This window comes from Dipteris shenzhenensis, chromosome 2 (assembly GCF_047967505.1).
Source record: "Dipteris shenzhenensis isolate YYH24624 ecotype China chromosome 2, Dip_SZ_1.0, whole genome shotgun sequence".
In the NCBI taxonomy this organism is placed as follows: domain Eukaryota; kingdom Viridiplantae; phylum Streptophyta; class Polypodiopsida; order Gleicheniales; family Dipteridaceae; genus Dipteris; species Dipteris shenzhenensis.
The window spans coordinates 46,508,518-46,526,401 of NC_141597.1; the positions used below are offsets into that span (position 1 = coordinate 46,508,518).

The following is a 17,884-nucleotide window of genomic DNA, read 5'->3' on the forward strand; positions in this document are numbered from 1 at the left end:
CGAATGCTTTCTTAAAATCTATAAAGCAACAAAAAAGGGTTTTGCCTTGTAGCCTACTCTCCTCCATTAAAACTCGTATAGTGACCAGATGATCCACAGTGCTGTGAGCTTTCCTAAAGCCTGCTTGTTCAATGGCCCTTTTTTTATGCAACTCTGCCCATAGGCTGAGTTCTGACTCAATTATTGTTCTAAACAGTTTTGCCATTGTGGAGCTCACCATTATGGTTCTATAATTGGTAAGTTGATTGCGGCTCAATTCTATAATTGGTAAGTTGATTGCTTTATCCAATTCTCTTGCCATTCGGGTGGAAAACCATTGAGCATTGCATCATTGAGTAGCCCTACTAGGCATCTTCGTGTGTATTCATTTGTCCATTTTATAAGTTCTGCACTCAATTGCACTGTGTCCGATGCTTCTCCATTAGCCATCTTCTTCAGCCCTTCATTCACATCATCCAATGAAAAGACGTTTGGGCCATTACAATGAGCTATCTCTGCTGTCATAGGTGGGGCTTGGGTGTGCACATACAATTGTTTGACATATTGCAGCATTTCTTCCTCTGTGAAGTCCCCTATTATGTCTCTTGGTCTACCTTTAGTGCGTCTCCATGTCCCCTTTGGGTTTTTAGCAAAATTGATAGCGTCTTCCCATTCCTTTTTCAGTAAATATTTCCTCTTCTTTCTTCGAGTGAGTGTATAGAAGAGCCTTTCTGCTTTTTTACGTTCCTCATCATCTGTCATTAGTTTCAACTTTATCCTGGCCACTTTGCAATCCTTATCACATAGGACTGCTTCAGGTGTTAGCTTATGTTCCTGCAAGAACTTTTCAAGGTGATCACAGAGCAATAGTAAGGAGTAGTTCTGCACATAGGACTGCTTCAGGTGTCAGCTTATGTTCCTGCAAGAACTTTTCAAGGTGATCACAGGGCTCCCATTGCTCCGAGGTGATCTCGGGATGAGCACAAATGATATCAGAAGCCTCACATGGGGCTCCTTATATAGGAGTTGGACAGCCCCCAGCATTATCATGATGGATTTTGTGGAGGCCACTATGCCAGTGACTATACAACTAAGAAGATCTTACATGCTGGATACTATTGGCCGACCTTGTTCAAGGATGTCACTTTGTATTGTAAAACCTGTGAACCATGGCAATTCTTTGGTAGGAAGGATTTGCGTCTTGGACAACATCACCCAGTGATGTCCATCCATCCGTTTCAGAAGTGGGGAATAGATTTTGTCAGGCCCTTGCCCATGATTGCCCGCAAAAAGAAGTATCTTTTGGTAGCCACTCAGTATGTCACAAAGTGGGCTGAAGCTATCGCCCTCCCCGCTGCTGCAAATGGTAAGGCAGTTTCAAATTTCATATTTGAACGTATATGCACAAGGTTTGGGACACCCATGGAAATAGTATCTGACCATGGGAGTCCATTCTTAAATGAAGCAGTGGAATTGCTCATGGATCGCATGGGTATTGATCACCACACTTCTAGCATCTATCATCTAGTATCCATGGGACAAACGGAGCGGACCAACGGCCTCCTTTGTAAAACCATGTGGAAAATGGCCTTTTGCCCTATCACCTCCACCCCTTATCATGACATGTAAGCCATCAGGTCTCAAAGCATAACTCCCAACCCACAGATGGAAGTGCTTGGTGCATCCTAGCCAAGCTGTTCGATGAAGATTTTGTGCAATAGCCTTTTGACTTTTTCGACTACCAACACCATCATACCCATTCACAAGATAGGGGACCCGATGGATGCAAGTAACTACTATCATGACAGGCCATCTGATGGCCAAGGTATATGGGTCAGCTCTCGAGATACACATTAGCGAGCATGCCATGCTTTAGTCAAGATTGCAGTAAGTCTATATACATACTTGAGGCTCCAAGGGCTCTCCAATGCTGAGGGAAGATGCCTGCTCAATTACTACTGCTTCCACACAACAGTAACATTTATCCAAAGATTGAAAAGGAGATTCTAATTTAGCATAACTGTGTGCTTCTAGATCTCTGATGCAATTTCAAAAGCTGTTTAGAAAACAATGTAAATCTGTTTTGAGTGGGGTTGCATAGGGAAAAGTTCTGCTGCAGGACTGTGTAGGAAACAGCTCTCCGGAGGGGCTGCTGCAAGAGGAGTTGCTGTATGAGAAGAGTTACTGTAGGAGGAGTTTCTGCAAAGAAAGAGGCTGCACAGCAGGAGGTGCTGCTGTAGAAGAAGATGCTGCTGCAAGAAGAGAAGTTGGTGAAGGGGGAGCTGTTGCAGGAGCCGTATAGGAGATGCTGCAGAGAAAGTGCTGCTGCAGAACTGCGTGGAGAAGGAGCTGCAACAGGGAGGGGCTGCTGCAGGACTCTGGGGACAGAGCTGCACCAAGGAGGGGCTGCTGCAGAACTGTTTGGAGAAGGAACTGCTGCAAAAGGCTGGAGAGTATGTATCAGCAAGAGGAGGAGAGGGTGTGCCAATGAAAAGAGAGGGGGGGGGGGGGGGTTCTTCTTTTATAGATGCATGAAGAGGCCTGCTTCAAACTTGGGAAATCTGGCATGGAGGTATGGCTCCCTTGGAAGGTCGTGGGCTGGATGGGGACTTGAGCTCCTGCAGTGACAGGTGGTGGGGTCATGCATGGCCCTCCACACGTCCTATGCCATCCACAGGCTGCTGTTTGTCCTGTTGTCTGCCACATCAGCATGCCGTGTGTCACAGGCTGAAATTGTGGACTAAGGTTATTTTAACCTGTCTCTATTTGCTTGACTAATAAATTCATTTTGGGTGATCAGCTCTATCCAAAGGATTAGTCTAGGAGTTTGGTTGGCTTCTCACATAGCCTATTAGGCCTATTTCGTTTGTCGTCTTGTCTTGTAAAAGACTCTTTCATGTTCACATATGCATTCTTTTGGCAAACATCCTTTTGGTATTGCGATAATTCTTTCTATCTTAAATGGCGCGTTGCCCTATCAGCTAGATTTAGATTTAGATACTCGTTTGGGAGAGACTAAAATGAAATCGTTTAGACTTCACAGGCAATTGTAGCTTCGAATGAAGAGATTTGGACTACTTTTTGATTAGCCTTTTCCTTTAGTGCTAGCCTTCGTCATGGCTGAGTTTGCCCTTCACCTCCGGAGTGCCGACAGAAACTCAGTATGAAGACTTTGTATAAATGGATGCTCAAGTATGTGTGGGTGTGTGGATTTGTATGTGTGAGAGCATACTTTTATACTATGGTCTACACCCACTGTTGGGCGCTGATGACGTCAGTGGGGATGTCATAGTAGCTAGTCCCTGCTATGCGTGATGGAGTTTATGGTTTTCAATCTTATGAGTGACTCTCGTGAGATTGAAACTGCACTATGTTGTGTTTTTAGAGGATGAGTTTGGGAATGTTCCTGGATTCATCTAGGTATAAACATCCTAATTTAAAGAACTGAAAATTTCAGAAAAATAGAGATATTCAATAAATGAATTACCAAGCAAAGTGGATATGTGTTTTGTGAAGAGAAGTGACAAGAGTTGAGGCTTAATAATCAAGGCAATGCTGAGTTGTGACTTAATTGCCTTTGGCTGTTTGTTGTTTCTTGGCAGGAGACTTGTTGAATCTTCTTGATGTCTCTGCGGATGAGACAGTTTTGCCTACCACATATGGAGAACTACGCCCCCCGCTTGGGAGTCATCGTTTAAAGGTTTTTCAGACTTGAATCAAAGGCTCGTGGGCTTGTTGTTTTTCTCTTTTGGCTTTTTGGAAGCATATGGGCAATTTCGGGGCTTTATATATGTTTTTTGAAGAAGAGTCTCTGTTTGTGTGACGTAATTTTTTGCTTTGTTTTGTATCATGTTTAATGTCTTATGTTTGTTTGGAATGCACGGATACATTATAAGCATAGCTGCATAGAGTGGTTCTAAAATGACATGTGGATTAAGAAGTCGGTCAGGGGTTAGAAGGTCGACATTTATTACAGGTTTGAGCCTCTCTTCAACAACAGCGTAATTACTCGATGTTTGTTTCCAAGAGGAAATGGCTGTAATGGAAAAACTAAGGTTGAAGTTCTTCTTAAATCTATCATATTGGCAGCTTGGTTTAAATATAAATCCATTTTTTATTTCCAGCCTGTGAATGTCACCGAACACTGAATATAAGCCAGACATGTTTTTGCTTATATTCCTACCAATGTTATTCATGTCTAGCCTATGAACTTAAATCAACATCTCTCCTTAGATCTATCAAATTGGCAGCTTGGATTATACATAAATCCATTTTTAATGTCTAACCAATGAATGTCATTGAACACTGAAATATAAGCCAGACACGTTTTTGCTCATTCTCATTGCAATTGTAGGATAGCATAATCTACTTTGTGTCTTTTTCTAGGGTATCACCTAATTTCCTTTCTCTAATATAGGATATTTGTAAGTATTATGTCAAAGGTGATGACACGGATTTCTAAGGGATGTTTTGTATCATGACTTTGTGTAAAAGCAATGTGCACACACCTACACTGGCTCCACATCTCTGCGTTGTCTCTTCCCATTGATCCGCTATGCCCGCAGATCAGCTAGCTGCTCGTCCTCCGCTCCACTATGTCCTAGGGTTGACTCATATTTGTAGGAATCTGTGACATGCTGTTGTGCTCAATCTATCTCTATTTCTTGTGGCAATGTCGCCTCTCGTCGTCTGATCTGTCTCATAGAGTCTCTCCGTGTCGGCGTATCTCAATCAGAGAGAGACCAACACAGACTTGGTCATTAAAGTGGATCAGCCGAGAGAGTGGTGAAAAACCATGTCTCTCTTGAAATAGTCAATGATATTGTCTACGGATCTCAAGGCAAGTACATAGGAAATGCTCTTTGTATCCAGTGTGTATAGCATGTAGATCCATTGCTCTCTAGGTGTGGCTGTGGCTCTCCCACAATGCTAGAAAGGTTGCGAAATTAGTACATATATTGGTAGGGGAACCCACTAACTAGATATCAATTTTGCTTGGGGATGCCTTAAAACTGAAGCAAGAACTATGGATACAAATTAGATCTCATGCATTATGGTACATTTGGATCACTAGAAATAATCTACAAATTAGTGATGTGCAGACTAATGTTGAGGATCTTTTTTATGTATGGCTGAATAGGAATCTGAAAGGCTTCATGAGGCATTTGTGAACTACAATGATGCGTATTATCAGCTCTAGAAGGAGACGAATGATCATGATTGTGGTGATTATGAGGATATTGTTTTTAATTTCTCAGCACCACCTGGTCCAACTATTTCTACTCATCCAAAAGCTCCTACTATAGGATTGGTCCTTGGAGACAGAACCCGAGTGGGAACATATTATGTGAAGGCTTTCTTGTATTGTTCTTTATGCATGCTATAGTTTCTTTGCTAGATTATTGTTAAAGAGAATTTTTCTATTAATGGTAAATGATGAGACGAGATCTGCATCTATCCAATGGCAATCTTTAGTCAATGTGAGCTTCGTTTGTGCTCCAAGTACTAGGGTCTGATAATCACTCTATCCTCTGATACTCTAAGGAAGTTGTCATTATAGAATTGGATTTTGGTGGGGAACTCTTGGTTCCCCCCAAAGTCTGTGATGTATGGAGTTGGAGTAGATCCAATTGTATGGTACGGTTTATCTCATCTTGTGGAGTCAGGGAAGTCGGGGCTTCCAAACTTGGGAAGACGGAGAGTTGATCCATGTGAATACCTTGAGTGGCAAATCATCTGGATATATGTGCATACTAGGCCGTGCTAACCCCTTTATTTGTTAGTTGTCTGGATTACTTTAGTGCGGACCTCGGTAGTTTCCAGCTATTTAAAGCCCAAACCCTATGAGATAGCATCAATTTGGAGTGGTGTCAAACTTTGTTTGTACTATGTGATGAGGGACCGAGGGCTTACTCTAAATGAGTTGGGATTCTATAATCACATGTAGTGTCACGAGGACGTGAAATTATGGGACTTTTGATTTGTGACTCCCGTAATTTGCGCGTGATTGCATTGAGCCTCTGGGGCACGTGGGTTTGGCCATGGGGCGGGACTTGGGGAATTAAAATTCCCTAGTGGGCCCTTGGAAATAGTGAATGTGCGCCCAATTACTAGGCAATCAATTCCTAGGGCCAAATTGTGCAACAGGGGGCCAAAAGAGTGGTGCATTTAAAAATTGTTATTTTTTCTAAAAAGAGGGGGAGAGCCCTTCTCTTGGACTTAGAAGGCCAAAATCAGTTCCAAAAGAGCCAGATCATCAGTTGGGAGCTGCTAGAGCCTGCCAGGTGCTGCTAGAGCCAAATCGCTATCTATCAGGAGCTTCCAAAGCCTGTCAAGGAAAATCGCCATCAGCCAGGGCCAGTTCCAGTGCATCCACGGCCTACTAGAGGAAATCGCCCCTGATCCAAGAGCTTGTTGCAGATTGCGATTTCAGCCAGGGGTCCTCTGTAGATTGCGATTTCACTTCCAGGTCCTCTAGGCTGTGCTAGGTGATTGCGTCCTGCTGCTAAATGAAATTGGGATTTGTTTCCAGGTGTTTCCAGGCTGTCCCAGGAAATTGCGATTTGTTTTCAGCCTGTCCAAGCTCTGCAGGGAAGATTGCGATTTGATTTCTGGAGACTTCCAAGCGTTGCTGCTGATTTTGGCAACTTTCCAGGCGTGGGTGTTCGCTTCTAAGCTGCTCTTGGGGCTGTGCCAGGGTAGAATCAGCTTTTCTTTGCAGGATCTAGGGTTTTCCAGCCCTGGTGACCTTTCTTTTGTGGATACTGGGTAGAAGAAGGCTTGTCTTTTCCTGCTTTTTCCGTTCCCTGATTGGTTGCTGGCTAGTTATTGCGTTTGGGTTTCTTTCCTCGCGAAGAAAGGTTGATTTATGCTGTTGGATAGTGGTTAGAGAGGCTATAGATTGAGGCAACCCATTGGGAAGAGCTTTGTTGATTGATTGCACCCGAGTTTGGCTGTTGAAGGCTTTGTCTTGCAGTTGTTCAGCCGTGTCTGGTTGGTTGGGCACTTGGTTGTGCAATTGCAGGTGTGGCACAGACAGTGGATGCTTTTGGGGTCTCTATTGCATGCTTTGGTTGGCTGAGGACAAGAGGTTGTCTAGTAATTAGATGCCGTTCACCGTTTGAAGTTGAGCAGGGAATTACAGGGTGGGCTGGACGGGGAGTCTAGCGGCGTTGGTTTGCCTGTGGTGCAACTTCCTAGAGACCTTTGTAATCAGCCGCTTGGCTTCAAATGAATGTCAAATAAATACCGCAAGGCGCGCCAAGTTTGGGGCCAATCGGTGTCCTTGTTTTTGAGTAGGAGAGCTCTAGCTCCCCTGTGATTTGATCTGTGGTGCATAATTATTTGTCAATTTACTATGTATGCTGTAATTAAGTGGATCCTACCATCCTTTACGTTGTTGAGGCTGGTTTCATGTAGTCTCTCAAATCTCCTCCAACCAGTCGTCAAGCGACCACCCCCTAAAAGGATGTTGCATACATGGTTGTTGGCCTCACTAGTGTAGCCGGGCCGAAGCTCCCTGTTCTTATGTAAGCTATGCCCTAGTTGCATGAATCATGGTGAAAATTGGTTGTGGAGACTGCCCTAGATAAACGTAGCTCCCCTTTGTAAGGAAAATTGTGTTGATAAAGTACTGCCAGGGAAGTGTTGAAAATCACGACCTTGGTCTTGCCAAGGTCGATTGTCAAGTCTCAAACACCTTTAGGGCTTCTAGATGTCTCTGTAGGTCTGCCGTTGAGGAGAATATGAGGACTATGTCATCTGTGTACAATAGTATTTGTATCATCAAATCAGCAAGCAACGATCCCTCACCTCCTAGGCGGTCAAAGGTCATGATCTCTTCAATGTAGAGCTCTAGGGTGTCGGGGAGAGGGAGCATCCTTGCTTTACGTTGATTGTGCTCTCAATCCAGTCCATATAGACTCATCCTCCCCTAAATCATGTCTCTTGGAATTTGTATCTCTTGAAGTCTCCTAATCACGCAGGACCATGGTACTATGTCAAAGGCCTTCCGAAAGTCTACAAAGCAAGCGTAGACTTTATGGGATCTTGATATCGTCCCCTCGATGATGGCCCATATAGTGAAGAGGTGGTCAAGAGTAGAATGCTCTCTCCGGAATCCAGCCTTTCTCAAAGTCTGCTGTCCCTGTGCCTCTGTATAAGAGCTGATCTCTCTCTAGTGCCCACCTGTAAATCTTGGCCAATGTGTGACTTGGTAGTTCCTTGTGTCCATAGGGTCCCTTGCTTGCGTATTGGCATGATGTTGGTGGTACTCCAAGCAGGGAGGAACCCGTGGCATATAGAATGATTGAACGTCTGTCCATGTGCAAAGTGCTCAGTCTGCAGCCCCTCGTGATCTTGGGCTCTCAGGTTGCGGAGCCGATGCAATGCAGGGAGGACATGTTATAATCTCCTTCTGGCCAACTTCCATGCGGTAGGTGGTGCATGGATTGGGATGTCATAGAGCGATGTCGTGTATGTGTGCCTGACGCTCGTAATGGGGACAGGTGACTTCCCCTTAGAGAGAAGCTCCCATGCAATAGTGGAGTCCTCTCCTTGGAAAGAATATATGACATCGTCCAACTTGTGTGAAGTCTAGCTGGGAACAATGAAAGAATGTGCTTCCCCACCCCCTGGCATGGCCCCTCAACCTGGCACCTTCCCTTCAAGAAACAAAAAAAGGGAAAAAACAAACTATAGGTACTGTGCCAACCATGGGCAAACCTAAGAGAGCTACCAGCAAGCCTCTTCATCCTGGACTCTACAACCTTCTACCTTCTGAAGCAAGAGATTGTCCCCTCAGCTTCTTCTTTCTTGCTGTGCCCTGCTCAACAGACCCTTGCAGTCCCATCTACTCACTTGGGCACCCCTGGCTGAAGTTGCGTGCCCATTTGCATTCCCTGCTTGAATTGTCTGCTCCTGTGCCTACTCCATCTAGCACCTCGCCATGATTCCCTCCTCTTTGCTGCTCGGACTGTGCTCTTTGTTCTTTTAAGTCTTTGGTGCGTGACGTGGAGCCTCTGTGGGCCTGCCAATTCAGCTGCAGAAGAGACCTTGATTAGCCTCTGCTACTATGTCAATCAGAGGGTTGAAGTAGCAAAGACCCAGAGAACTGGGGTCTTATGCAGAGGTGCAAGATTACGTGTGCTCTGATACCTCAATGCCTCAATGAAGAACATATCTTGGAAAGGCACATCATTATGTTTGTTCAACTGCTTGGAAAAAACACAATGCTGGTACTGCCAAACAAGTTTTAGATCACAGATCCCTGCTTTAATTTATTAGTAACTGTCAGTCTGGCAATTAGTTGGAAGACCATATTGGGCAGAGTTTCATGGTCGGTGCTGTGGTCTGGGTGTCTAAGAACCGAATTTCTAGATCTGAATCCCAAAAACCTAGGATTGCTAAGTCTTACTGGATGAAGTGTGTTAGCGCTCTCTGTTTGTAGAGGTGTTTGGGAAGTCCACATCTACTGGAATCCAGTTATAATTCCTGGAAAAAAACCAGAAGCAAAATTGAACCCAGGGGTGGAGAACTTGTGTCTGTATGCTAATACACACTCATGCCACATGCCATAAAGGTAGTACCACACTGACCAAATAAAACTCAAACTGACCTTTGTCCTCCAGATAAAATTTAAGTCAATTGGTGGAGACTCTACGTTAGACCTTGACAAGGTTTGAAAAATTCCACGTAGCCTAAAAAACACAATTCCTATGCCTCTCTTGCAAACAGGCACAACTCATCATGGGGGAAACTCTCACACCACAACGTGACATAATAAAAAAATATAGATTAAAATCCTTATTTTAGAAAAAACTATTTCTAGTCCATCTTTTCATATGTGAAAGCTGCAAGGGAGAAAGGGTAATCTGGACCATAATTAAAACAGTATTCTCATACTTAAATACTCAGCAGCCAGCAGCAAACGCCAAATCTGTAAGAAAGGAGGAAGATTATTTTTCATTTGCAAAACACAGCGGTTGGGATTTCTATTTTAATTTACTCATGTCTTGGACTTTTTGGGGAGGATTTGGGGGGGGGGGGTGTGTGTGTGAAGGGGTAGCTGTGTCCGTCAATACATTCCATAATGTTATTTTGTATATGCCCTTTTATTAGTCATGGTTTGTCGAAAGTGGTGAAGTGGGCAAATGTTGCAATCAGTGATTTTTTAGGTTCTTCTGGTTCTGTTAACAAAGGATCACTTTGCATCTCCATGTATAAAGTAGAGTGGTGTTTTACTTATTGAACCTCCCCCCCGCCCCCGCCCCCTGTGCAGATTGTAGAGTTCCTTGCTGTTTTACTTCGAACGAACAGTGAGGGGGCCAGACAAGAGTTGGTTCGGCTGGGTGCCATCCAGACTGTGCTAAAATTATTTTTTGAGTAAGTGGGGTTCAGTAAATATGGAGACAGTGATCACAGTGGCCATTTCTTTGCTGTTGTTCCACTTGTAACATGTGTCCTTTTTGACCTGAAATCTTTGCGGTTCTTTATGATACCATAAGGAAAGAAAGTGCCTTTTGTATGGTTGCTTACAGTCATGAATGCAGTTCTTCATTGGAAACAAGAGCATAAGTTAAAGGATTCTTTATGTGATCCCTCGATATCAGCTGCAGAAGCCAAATGATGTGGCTAAGGTTTGCTACTATTGGCATGTCTGTCAAATTGACTGAGATGTTTGATTAATTGTTGTGCAGATACCCATTTAATAATCTGCTGCATCACCATGTGGAGAACATTGTGACTTCTTGCATTGAAAGCAACAATAAATTGCTGGTCGACCACCTTCTATTAGACTGCGATCTGGTTACAAGACTACTAGAAGCAGATGAAAATCCTTTTGTTTCTAGCGCGCAAAGCAAGGTTTGTCCATCTAAGGATTTGCAGTTTAAATGTTGAATCGTGTGCGCTTGTCTGCGTGTGTCCAGCAGACAACATGGGAAGAAATGTTATCAGATAGAAAACTCAGTATGTGAGAAAGAGAGGAAGATAATATATGGACTCTTGAGAGGGAGAAAGAGATTAGAAGTATAGATTGTGGAGACAATTTTGAGATCAACGAGTTAGAAGCAATCTAAACAGGGGCAGATCGGCAATCTGATAAAAATCATCCAAAATATGCATGGGAAGTGGTTGATGAGAATCATAAGACATCATGATGAAATTGTGTAATGAAGGGACGGGACAAATATTCAGCTAGCAACCCTTTCTATTGCATTATTGCACTCATGTATTGATTTGACCCCTTCTCCCTTAATGTACTTAAAGCTCCCTATCCTCCCCTTTCAGAGACTCTCTCTCTCTCTCTCTCTCTCTCTCTCTCTCTCTCATTTCTCTTCACCTCTCCATTTCCCCTCCTCCTAACTCCCCCTACCTTCGCTTCTGCTCCTCTACTACCTCTTCCCCTCTTGTAGCTTTCACCTTTCTTATATATTAGAGCCTGAATCGCCCTAGCATGGGGATTACTTGGAGGGCCACGATGCATTGTATTTTCCTTTGGATTAGACCATGTTTTATCTCAGCTTCTCTGACAGCATTCATTCTAAATTGTTTTTGGTAAATGTTTTGTGAGTTTGGGTTGTATTATAGATCGCTATGGATCTCTGCAGTAATCCTTGCTGTAAACGTGCTGGGGCTCTACTAGTAGTCAGAATGACTCCGGAACATTTTCAGTATAGGAGCTTTCTGTTTCATCTGGGCCTTCTCTCTATCTGGGTTATGTGTGCATTTTTGTGTGATGATTGTTTCTTTGGATTTATGCATTGCTCATGATGATTTTGTGGTTTGATCCCCTTAGTTGTTAGAATTATTATTATAATTTAGCTGTGATCAATGTAATGTAATAAGTAGGTTAGGGGCACTTTTCCCTCCTTTAGAGGTTTTTCCCCCTAACCACGTTAGTTCACTAACTACGGTTAGTGAAGGATAAGGTTTTGTCACTTAGACAAAACCCATCCCACTTCTTGTATTAGGCACTTCTTCTATTGCAAGCACTACGTTCAGCTCTCTTGCTCTCACACTCTCTTCTCTAACATTTGGTATCAGAGCAGCAAGACCCTGCTCCTAGTTCCCTGCCTTGCTCCCTGCTCCTTGCCCACAAGCTCTCCCTGCTCGAAGCTCCCTGCTTGTAGATCCCATTAGTACAGTCGTACTATCCTGCGCCGTACAGTCGTCGTACAATGTACGGACTTCCATACTGCAGCTCGTCGTCCGTACGTTGCTCCTGCGATGATGTCCGTACAAGTCGTACGGATTGTTCCGTACAGCCTTACATTCGGCGTACATTCGCAGCTAGTCCGTACATCTGCCGTACTACGTGTTTAGTACAGATATGCGTCGATTGTTCGTACAGGAAGGAGGGCCATACCTCCGTACACAGGAATCCGTACATTACGTACGTACACTGGCATTCGTACACTGTCGACCGTACAACTTTTCGAGCAGTTGTCTATATACTTTTGTTCCCGACTTCAAGGTACTGCTTTGAGGTTGCAGCTCCGTACTATAAGTACATTTTGGGGCTCTTTTGTTTGCATATGCACACAGGTGCATTTGTGCAGTGAGCCATTGTTTTGGATGCAATTTCTGGCAAAAAATTGGGGCTTTTGCAATTACACTGCAATTTTGCAATGAAATTTGGGCTTTTGCAGGCAGAGTTCAATTTGTGCAACATTTGGGGCTTTCAGATCATTTTCCCTCTTTTGTATGCAATTTCCCACAAGAAATTGGGCCTTCTGCATTTGGGTTGCAATTTTGCAGGTAAAAGGGCATTTTGGAAGTTGGCAAACAGTTTTGGACTCAGTACGAGTCAAATTGCAGACTTTTGCCACTTTTTGCAGATTCTCTTTGCAGATTTTTGGGGCATTGAGCAGAGCAGTGTGGTGCAATTTGAGCCTTTGACAGGCTGTGATAGTATTTAAAACTGTGGGCATATTATTCTTTGCAAATTTTACTTGTGCATCTTATATCCCAAGAAGGGATTTCACCCGGTCCGTCGGCTGTATTTTTTTCTGAAATTATCCGGTGAAAATGGCTCAGAACAACTCAAATGAGGTGTTCGGGGTTCTCACACAGGAGGATAAGTTGGATGGCACCAACTACTTCTTGTGGAGTTTTATGGTTCGTAATATCTTGGTTGGCAGAAATCTTTGGGATTATGTCAATGGAGATGAAGAAAGACTAGATACAACGTCTATACTTGTCACTCCTACAGTTGGAGGCAGGGGTAGAGGTACAAATACAGCACAGGTGATTGGAGCAGCCGCTCCAGGAGCTCCCACAGCAGAGCAGAAAAGATGGGACTCTAGAGATGCACAAGCTCTTTCAGTAATTTCTCTTTCTGTCAAGAGGTTCATTATACCTCATATTCGGTCATGCAAGACATCTATGGCAGCTTGGGTAATACTTGAGAGTATGTTTGCAGCAAGGAACGATGCCAGAGTTTCCTTTCTGAAGCGAGAACTTTTCCATACACATATGGAGGAGGGAGATTCCATGAATTCTCACCTCACAAAGCTTCAGGATCTCAGGGAACAATTGCTGAACATTGATGAAGTCATTCCGGATTCAGAGATGATCTCCACCACTTTGAACTCTCTTCCTGAGTCCTATCTCGGTTTCCACACCTCGTTGAATTTGTCATTGAGGGGGGGCAACAATCCTCTCTCCTTTCACGAGTTGGTAGGACTTCTGTTGCAGGAGGAACAAACACGCATAAATATGGCAACCCGGGCTGGCGAGCATGCTATGCTCTCTAAGTTCAAGCCCAAGGGTAAAGGGCAGCAAAAGCCACATGCCCATCAGCCCACACATCAGCATAAAGCTGATTTTGGACAGCCTTCTTATAAGGCACAGGGTGATACAAACAAGCAGAAAAAGAAGGGCATCTGTCATTATTGCAAGAAGCCAGGTCATTATATTGGAGAGTGCAAGAAGCGCATAGCCAAAGAAAAGAAAAGGGATTCCGGTATGGCTGTATCAGATGCATCAGGTCCACATTGCCATGATGGAGGAGATGTTGCAGCCAACTTGGTTGAAGAACACTATGCCTTTTTGTCTTGCACTTCAGATTTTTCAGTGGGTAGTTCAGATACTACAGCGACTAATGATGATGACCCATATGCTCTTTTGACTTGCAGTTACGATCCTTCAAAGGATGAATGCTCTTTCAGTGTTGATGAGACACTACATACTCTCGGTATTTTGATAGTGGTGCTTCAAAGCACATCACTTCCAAGAAAAATCTGTTTGTAACTCTGCATTCTTCACCCACCAAGAAGAAGGTAACTTGTGCAAATAATTCTTCTTATTCAGTGTGTGGAGTGGGAGACATTATTCTCACATCCACTGATGGCACAGATTTCAGAATTTCAGATGTACTAGTACTATGTGATAGGTATAAAGAAGAATTTGCTTTCAGTGTTCTCACTCAATAGAGGAGGATTTCAGGTTGTTTTTGATGATGACAAGTGTCTCCTCAAAGTCAATGCCTTGTTGTTGGGCATACCCTTTTGCAACAAGACGGGCTTTGTATCGATCTATGTTGCCACCAGATTTCCTTTTTAATTTGTAGACCCACCGTGTTCCAATGGCATGCTTGCCGGGAGGGAGATCTACTAATTCCCATGTGTCAATTTTGGCAATAGATTGTAACTCAGCTCTCATAGCATCCATCCACTCTTTGCTGTCAAAAGCATCTTTATGGCACAGAGGCTCTTCATTGCAAGCTGTAGCAAGGAGTGCAAACTCAAGAAAGTGACCATGCTGTCTATTCCCTGATCTTGTCGGGGCAGCAAAAGGCTGATCTTGTTTGCTGTCTCTCAATGTATCAAGAAGCCATCTGGGAACTTGCCTTTGCTGTCTATTGACAGCTCTTTCTTCAATGAGTGCATCATGAATAGTGGGATCATTTTGTGCCGGAAGAGAAACCTGCAAATCAGCATGAGGTTGTGGCTGATTATTGCTTAGTGGAGGGCCTGCAGGAGGCTCATGTTGCTGGTCCAAATCCTCTTCTGAGGATGGCAGAGGTAACCAAGATTCAAAGGCATCAAACATGTCAACATCTGGCTTAGCTTTGCAGTCCACAAGAGGAGAAGCTGAATGTTCAGCAAAGATTACATGTCTACTGACAATAATCTTCCAAGTATTTGGTTGATATAACCGATACCCTCTGCTCTCTTGGCTGTAACCAATAAATATGCATTTGATGGCCTTGTCATCGAGCTTATGTCTCAGCTGAGATGGTACATGAACATATGCAAGAGACCCAAAAACTCTCATGTGTGAAAGTGAAGGCTTCCTGCCTTTCCATGCTTCATAAGGTGGAACAGTCTTCAATGCCCGCGTAGGTGATCTATTCAGCACATAGTTGGCACACATCACTGCATCAAGCCAAAATTTATTGGGCAAAGACTTGGCCTTAAGCATGCATTTGGCCATCTTCATTGTGGACTTGTTTTTCCTTTCAGAAACAGGATTCTGCTGAGGAGTGTAAGAAGTAGTGCACGAGTGAATAATGCCCGGTGAAGACAGAAATGCATCAAACTCCTTAGACATATACTCTCCCCCCCTATCTGTGTTGAGGGTGACTAATTTGCATCGTGATTCATTCTCAACCATATTCAGCCATCTTTGAAAGCATAAGAAAACTTCAGATTTGGCTTTGAAAGGATATACCCATCAATATCTTGAGAAATCATCAATGAGAGCCATGAAATACTTATACCCCCCAATGGCATTTGTCCTCATTGGGCCACAGACATCAGTGTGTACTAGCTGCAATTTCCTTTGTGAGAGTTTTGGACAATTCTTTTGAAAAGGAAATCGATGCATCTTACCCAAAAGACAACCCTCACACACATGTTTGGAAATTGTGTGAGTCTGAGGTACATCATTTGCCATCTGCTGTGAATGTAGCTTTGCAAGAGCTCTATAATTGAGATGGCCCATTCTCTCATGCCAAAGATGAGTTTCAACAAGCTGTGAATCTGAAATAGCCAATGCTTCAATAGAAAGTGTAGCTGAATGATGATCAAGGTGATAAAGCCCTTTTTGTAAAGTGCCAGTGAGAACTATGGCATTGTCATCACAAAGATCATAAACTAGGCATCTGTAGCCATCAAAAATCACTTTGAAACCTTAAGTAGCAATTGCTGAAATTGAAATCAAGTTGACTTCAATTCCAGGCACAAAAAGAACATTTGTCAGAGTAACAGGATGGCTTGAAATGGATGTGAGCTCCACATCTCCAATTCCTTTTACAGCATATGAAGCATTATTAGCACATGTGACAGTCCCCCCTCGAGGTGCATCAGCTAAAGAATGAAACAATTGTCTGCAAGATGTGACATGCTTGGAAGCACCACTATCAAAGTACCAGGACTGAGCATCATTAGCAGTAAAGAATGCATCAGCTTTGGAGGGATCAAATGAGCAATGGACAGCCCATGCCCAATCATCCTGAAGAGCATGTGCATGTGAAGCATCTTCTGGCTCATGGGATTCAATAGCATGAGAGGCATTAACTGTCAATCATGCTTTCTTTTTCTCCGAAGCAATGCGCTTCGTGCATTCTGAAATGTCATGTCCAGGCTTGCGACAATAGTTGCATCTTTTCTTCTTCGACTTATCTGCTGTATTTTTAGATGCATGGGAGGAATTGCAGTTGCTATGTGCAGATTTTGGCTTGCCCATAGGCTTGGAAGCCTTGCCTCTTCCTGTCTGCTATGAAGCAGATGCATGATTAGGAATAATGGCTTGTCTATTAGCTCTACTTTGCTCTTCCTGCAAAAGCAAAGTAACTAGCTGATCAAAAGAATAGTGTTCTGGATTACCCATGGCCACTAATCGAAGGGTTGTAGCAAACCCTTGATATGTATCTGGCAGTCCATTCAATGTGGCACTGACAAGCTGTGAATTTGGCACCACCTCATCAATGTTGGCAAGCTGTTCAAATGAGGTCCTTGACGTTTGTCAAGTATGCATCCATAGACTCAGCTTCATTCATACTGACTTCCTGTAATTGCCTTCAAATATGCAACACGAGCTTCATTGCAAATCTGATAGAGAGAAGCCAATTTATCCCAAGCATCCTTTGCTGTCCTGCAAGACCGGATGTGTGGAATAATGATTCTCTTGCAAGATAAAGCAATGCATGAATGTGCATTTGCATCTCTTGCATCCCATCTTGACTTTTCTCGAGTTGGAAGAGCAGCAGCAGGAGTCTAGAGGAAGAGGCATTAGGAGGAGTACCCCCTGCAGAAGGACCAGCAGTAGAGGCAACCACTGTAGTATTGGCTGGCCTCAGATCAGCCTCAGAAACAATATTCCACAAATGCTTTGCAACAAGAATATGTTTCATGAGATAAGACCACATCGGATAGTTGGTTCCATCCAACTTATCATCTTCATGAAGAACTCCAAATAAATCTTGATTGTTCCCAGCCATAGCAAATGTGATACCCTGAAAAAGACCTGAAAACCCAAAAGCCTCAAGGCTATCACTGCAAAAAGCTGGCTGTCCAAAAATGACAGCAAATATCTGCAAATTTCCAACCCAAATCAAAGGGCAAATGCAGATCTGACCCAAATGTGACTATGGCAGGCAATGTTCACTGCAAAAATAGCAAATCTGGCAAAAGCCCTAAATTTATTGAGGGCAAATAGGCCAAAAAGAGGGCAAATGCAGAAAAGCCCCAAATTTTGCTGAAATTTTTGCAAATGTGACCCAATGTATGGAAATTTGAATCAATGTCCTACAAAAGTGACTCAATGTCTTGCAATCCGACCCAATGTACTGCAAACAGACAAGAGATTGCAGACCAAACTCCAAAGCCCCAATGTTCTTGCAAGAAATTGCAACCAAAGGTGGTGGAAAGAACTGGAAGCCCCAAGAACTGCCAATGTC

General features: G+C 43.5%; 1 protein-coding gene across 2 annotated transcripts in view; it reads left to right on the plus strand.

Moving 5' to 3' along the window:
• LOC147904857 (uncharacterized) overlaps window positions 1–17,884 on the plus strand; it is a 76,435-nt gene that overhangs the window by 39,566 nt on the left and 18,985 nt on the right. For both annotated transcript variants that reach the window (XM_087388758.1, XM_087388752.1), the window contains exons 12-14: window positions 3,582–3,679; window positions 10,259–10,362; window positions 10,677–10,842. In XM_087388758.1, coding sequence (XP_087244884.1) covers window positions 3,582–3,679; window positions 10,259–10,362; window positions 10,677–10,842 — 368 coding nt within the window. The remainder of the gene's footprint in view (window positions 1–3,581; window positions 3,680–10,258; window positions 10,363–10,676; window positions 10,843–17,884) is intronic.